The 6,067-nt window shown below is 37.7% G+C and overlaps 1 protein-coding gene across 1 annotated transcript; it reads left to right on the top strand.

Moving 5' to 3' along the window:
- Positions 1-3,694: 3,694 nt before the first annotated feature.
- Positions 3,695-4,941, top strand: LOC125646921 (uncharacterized). The gene is made up of 2 exons (XM_048873581.2): positions 3,695-4,054; positions 4,608-4,941. The coding sequence occupies exons 1-2, from the start codon at positions 3,960-3,962 to the stop codon at positions 4,894-4,896; spliced, it is 384 nt and encodes a 127-aa protein (XP_048729538.2). The 5' UTR covers positions 3,695-3,959; the 3' UTR covers positions 4,897-4,941.
- The last annotated feature ends 1,126 nt before the right edge of the window (positions 4,942-6,067 follow it).

Here is a 6,067-nt window from a genome sequence, read left to right as displayed (position 1 = left end):
ACGCCACCATTCCTCGCATCGCGGGCATAGTGTGATGATCTGCGAACTACCATCTTATTTATGGCTTTAACGAAAAAGCAGCCATAAAAGTACTCCATCCGTTATGTTGATCTAAAGTGTGTTTTTATATTAATTGTCAAAGTGAAGCAATTGTACATAAAATGTTTTCCCAATACAATCTTTATATTCTGTAAGTGAAGCATTGTGTCGTCGGTTTCAATTTCCACACTGGTTGTGGTATCTGAGTGGTTAGTGAGTTCACTGGTTGTGGTATCTGAGTGGTTAGTGAGTTCACTGGTTGTGATATCTGAGTGGTTACTGATATCTGAGTGGTTAGTGAGTTCACTGGTTGTGATATCTGAGTGGTTACTGATATCTGAGTGGTTAGTGAGTTCACTGGTTGTGATATCTGAGTGGTTAGTGAGTTCACTGGTTGTGATATCTGAGTGGTTACTGATATCTGAGTGGTTACTGATATCTGAGTGGTTAGTGAGTTCACTGGTTGTGGTATCTGAGTGGTTAGTGAGTTCACTGGTTGTGATATCGGAGTGGTTAGTGAGTTCACTGGGTGATATCGGAGTGGTTAGTGAGTTCACTGGTTGTGATATCTGAGAGGTTACTGATATCTGAGTGGTTAGTGAGTTCACTGGTTGTGATATCTGAGTGGTTAGTGAGTTCACTGGTTGTGATATCTGAGTGGTTAGTGAGTTCACTGGTTGTGGTATCTGAGTGGTTAGTGAGTTCACTGGTTGTGGTATCTGAGTGGTTAGTGAGTTCACTGGTTGTGATATCTGAGTGGTTAGTGAGTTCACTGGTTGTGATATCTGAGTGGTTAGTGAGTTCACTGGTTGTGATATCTGAGTGGTTACTGATATCTGAGTGGTTAGTGAGTTCGATTTGTGACCAGGAGTTCGTGAGTTCTAGGACTACTCTTGCCATGGCCGTGTCAAACTTGAGACGTAAAAATAGGTTGTGATTTCTTCGTCAAATGATCTACATGTCGAAGTGAGAATCGCGGGTCTCCCGGACGGGAACGGAATAGAATTTAAGAATTAGAATGGTTAATGTAGATAGGACAACGCCAAAAAATCGGGAAAATGATTCATTTTGAATAAAATCAACAATTTGGGAATTGTTTACAAGCAAGAAAACAGGTTTATCTTAAAATATTGCATCATAAATTGATTAAGCGAACTCAGTTGAACGTTTGTACAAGCTTGTTATTTAAAAGAGAGAGTGCTAGCGCTATATCTTTTATTTTCTTTGTAAGTATGGGGTATGAGAAATGTTTCATTGATTAAAACATTTCTATAATGGAGACGTCACCATTGCCGGTGAAGGGCTGCGAAATTTAGGCCTATGTTCGGTGCTTACTTTGAGCAGGGAAGGATCTTTATTGTGCCACACCTGCTGTGACACGGGGCTTCTGGTTTTTTGGTTTCATCTGAAGGACCACAACATTTGGTCGCCTCTTACGACAAGCATGGGGTACTGTAAACTGATTCTCCGCTGATTGGTGCTACACACAAACAACGGGTAAGCGGTACTTTGGTTAGCCCAAATGAGCCGATTTCATTGGTCAGTTGATTTTTGTCTCACTAGAGAGCCATCTAATTAAAATCAGACTTCTTAGATCCGCGCCGTATACTCTGCGTAAGTAGATCTGACATAACCCGATTAGGGGTATTGTTCAGATGAACTTTATGTCAGCCATTCAGCGCGTCGGCTTTGAAATCGTCGGTGTTCACAATTCAAGGAAAGTGGCTGGGATTGTTTGGTTTAAAAGAAAACACATCGCAGCTAGATGCGACGTCACAATGCACCGTTGACGTCGACTGGCGTTATATTCCTCGCGTTATTTAAGTAAACCATCTTGAAAACTATTCAAATCGTACCCATCCCTATTTATACATAAATCGGAATTCACAATTAATTCAATTTGGGTGTATTTCATATCGTACGTTTTGTTGTTTGTATGAACGGAATAGATTAGGCATTATTGCGAGAATTTACAATTTTACAGTGTGGAATAAACTTCGTGGGAGAGAGATTACAGCAATTAGTTTACGAATTGCCAGGAACCGCCTAAATAGCCATCATTGTCTGTATGGCGCAATCTGACTGGCTAATAGTTCTCATGAATATTCCAAGCGAAATGTCATACAGACATGACCCCCTATGGGGTTATGTCAGATCCTATTATAGCGATTGTGAGCGTATCCTAGGATCTGGTTTTAATTAGATTGCACTTGAGAGATTCCTAATGGTAGAGTCGTTATATTCTAGTTATGACGTCAAAGTCTACTGTGCTACGTTACGAAGTTTCACGCTTCATAGGCTTACTTCACTGTCAAACTTCCGCCAGAGTTCGTTTGCTTATTCGTAAGTGACTTAATGAGGCCTCGACGGGGAGTTTGATTTCACTGTATATTCGTAACGTAGTGTAGTCGACTGTGACGTTGTTGTTGTTTTGAAAGAAAATCTCGTTAAACGCGTGAGATAACGATAGAGCCCAAATCCTGGCTGTCAAAAATTGGCGCTTACCTGTTGTACACGAGAGAAACGAAGTCAACAGGATACCAGTTTAGGGATACTGAGGACCTACTATAACCCGGATCCCCACGGGACTTTGGACAGGGCCTTAAGAAATGGAGTCTCGCGTCGAGGCAGGCATAAACATGTTAAAAAATCTCTCTGCTACGGCCCCGAGCGCTTAACATAGGTCTAAATCACAGGCACCAGGGCCGGGATTCATAAAAATATATAAGTTTTACACTTAAAAGTCTACTTAAGTACTAAATGAGTACTTAGTTAAGTAAAACTACTTAAGTATAATTCATAAACACACTAAGTGCTATACTTAACTACGTAAGACACGCGACACTTAAATATATCTTAAGTGCTGAAAGGGGGGAACCGTGTTTAAAAATAGATTTCGGTACAGACGATAGAAGCAAAATGGCGGATCAAATAACAGACGAAATGAGAGGAAAGAAGAGAAAGGCAAACTGGACGCAGGACGAATGTCTGATGCTGGTAACTATGGTAAATGAGAAGAACATCCTGAGGTCAAAGTTAGGTCCCAGCTTAACTTCAAGAAGGAAGCTTGGGAAGAGTTGACAGGGCGACTGAATGCCTCTGCCGTTAATACACAGAGGACAGTGGAGGAAGTGGAAAAGAAGTGGCAGAATCTTTTGTCCACTTCCAAAGCAGAGATTTCCAGCTATAAAAAAAACCCAAATGGAACAGGTAACATTTATCGAACTCAAACAATCCCTTTTGCAATTTTGCTCATATATTTTTAGGTTGAATGAAGAATTTCTTCAGAACGGGCGATAAATTAACAGATTAAGGGTGGTGTTACTATATATTTGTTGTAACCCCCCCCCCCCCCCCCCAAAGAAATGTGTCTGCGTACGGTTTCCCGACCGACACTATTTTTATCCCCTGATCCTAAATTTTTTATCGTATCTTAGCCCGAAAATCCTTTCCATGAATATTAGGGGCCCAATCATATGTCGTCTGTTGGGCGGATCAACATGCCGGTATAACTATTAATTTCACTTCAGAGTTTTCCAAACGTACTATATCTAGAAAGACAAGGAATGTTTATTTTAAATTGTGTTTAGGGCAAAATGGAATTGTCACACTGCCTCCATGATCGCGTGACCACGTACTCCCCCTTACTTGAAATAGTGTATTGAGTTTTTAAAATCTATATTTATTATTGGCAAACGACGACGTCCGAGAAAGCACCCATAAATAAAGAGGTGAAAGTGGGTTCACAATAGCTGTTTTGGAAATATAAAAAAAAAGATACCGCATATACACATTGAAATGACTTTATAATAAAATTATGGCCAGCTACTACAGTAAAGATATTATGCTTCTATAAAATTAATTAAACAGGCGGAGGACCTCCACCCAAACCCCTGAATGTCATAGCCGAGACAGTGCAGATGGTGATTGGGGAAGAAAATGCCATCATTGATGGAGTACAGGGAGGGATTGACTCTTCCTTGCTTCAATTGCTGACCAATGATGGGAACATTTGGTAATTTCAGTATTAATTTTCAGTCATAATGGAATAACAAGACTGTAAATATAACCTACTTTAAATGTATCAAGTTGCTAAATCACATGAAATTTATTAATATTGAGTGTATTATGTTAATCAATGCCAATACTGGTATCACATTTCTATTTCATATGTATTATTTTTAAATTAAATCCACTAACAGGTTCAAATGAGCGTTTCATACCTGTACATCGGGGTTTCATCCATCTGAGTATATATTGTACATTTTTACTCTCTTAAAAAACATAAAATGTTCAAGACCTATATATAGACCATTTTTCCTTCTACAAATACATAATCATTTCACAAACACATCTTGTTTTATGGTGTTAAAAAAAAATTTAAAATAAAAAAAACCCCAGCAAAACTTGACTCTCTGCAACAGTCTGTTCATGTATATATACAGTACTTGTGATCCCACAGAATTCTTCATGTAATGAGTTAGAAATATTTCACTTCCAAATTATCAAAAAATAATGCCAAGTTTGTTATGCTTTATTGACTCATTATTTTTTTTATTTTATTGTAGTAATGTTCAGATTGTTCAGAGTGAACCTGAGTTCAGCACGACATCGCCTCCTATCATACCCCTCTCACCAAGATTGCCATTGCCAGCTCCTCTACATGTTCCTTCAGCCTCTTCCTCTGTGCCAGCAGGAAATACATGTACAAGATGCGCCAAAGTCCAGACAGACAACCACAACAGGCAAAGTGAAATAGAGGAAATGACAATTCGGAAACTTCATCTCGAAATTGAATATTATGAAATGAAATTGAAAAAAATTGAAGGAGGAATAGGTGATGATGATCTGTATTAAATTTTCAATTAATGATAAATAACACAAATATTTTTTCTATCATATACATCCTATAGATTAGTTTAATACCACAGCATCTTTACATTTTTGATTTAACTCTAGAATCTAGGAAACAACGCACCCTTAGGTAAAGGGAATTTAAGCCAATCCATGGTCAAAGTCATGACATTTGCATCGTGTGACCTTGATCACTATTGACTTTAGTATACACAGGAGCTTATTGTTTCACAAACAAAAGTTGTTTTAACAACTATTGAAAGTGAGAACTTTAACCCTACGGTCATAACTTTTGAATGGCGAGTGGTAGGGCTTTCATATTTCATGTTTACAACTATCTATTTTGTATTGCTTGTAGGAGATATGAGATTGATCACTGTTCGTTATCTTCACCTTGCATGTTTACAAGGTATTTCTTTTGACAAGAACTATTTATTTGTACAAAAGATTTGATCTGACATTGACGTTTGACCTACTTTTTAAAAAAAATTAACCTTGAAGTGGTGCATTGCTTTAATGACAACCACCCAAAAGCGGTGGATCACAATTCTTGATTTTTACTTGTTTATCTTTAATTCAATCTTGTCTGAATATGAATTACACATGAAATACATAAATCTCATTCTATGCATAATATGTATATAATTCACATAATTGCAGATCTTGTTTAAAACTGCATTTGATATTTGTGTTCATATTTTTGTTTCATAGTTTGGGACCCTGCCAATAGGCAAATGTCCTATACATGTAGTAATGATTGTTTGTCTGTGAATCCTGGTGACTTTGAAATATTCTGTAAATATTCACTGTTTTTTATACTGTATTTTAGTAGATGTTCAAATTAAGAAGTTGTTTTTGGTTTTAAGAAAAAAAAGTACTCAAACACAGATATATTATTGTTATATTTTAATAAGATATCAATGAATGAAAATTTCCGTGCAACAGTTATGTCTCAAAAGTGAGTCACAACAAACAGTTGTCTGTACAACGTCCCATTGTTGTTGCCACGGACTGCTCCCCCATCATGGTGATTCGTATCATCATCCTCAGCATCATTAGGGTTTTCATCTGGGTCTTCATCAGGAATTGGAATTTGTCTATCTTTACATATATTGTGGAGCACGGCACAAGCTATGATTACTTGACAGGTCTTTTGTGGAGAGAGGCGTACTTC

Source organism: Ostrea edulis, chromosome 6, assembly GCF_947568905.1.
Source record: "Ostrea edulis chromosome 6, xbOstEdul1.1, whole genome shotgun sequence".
In the NCBI taxonomy this organism is placed as follows: Eukaryota; Metazoa; Mollusca; class Bivalvia; order Ostreida; family Ostreidae; genus Ostrea; species Ostrea edulis.
The sequence above is the reverse complement of the archived record's forward strand: the minus strand, read 5'-3'. Positions and strand labels throughout refer to the sequence as shown.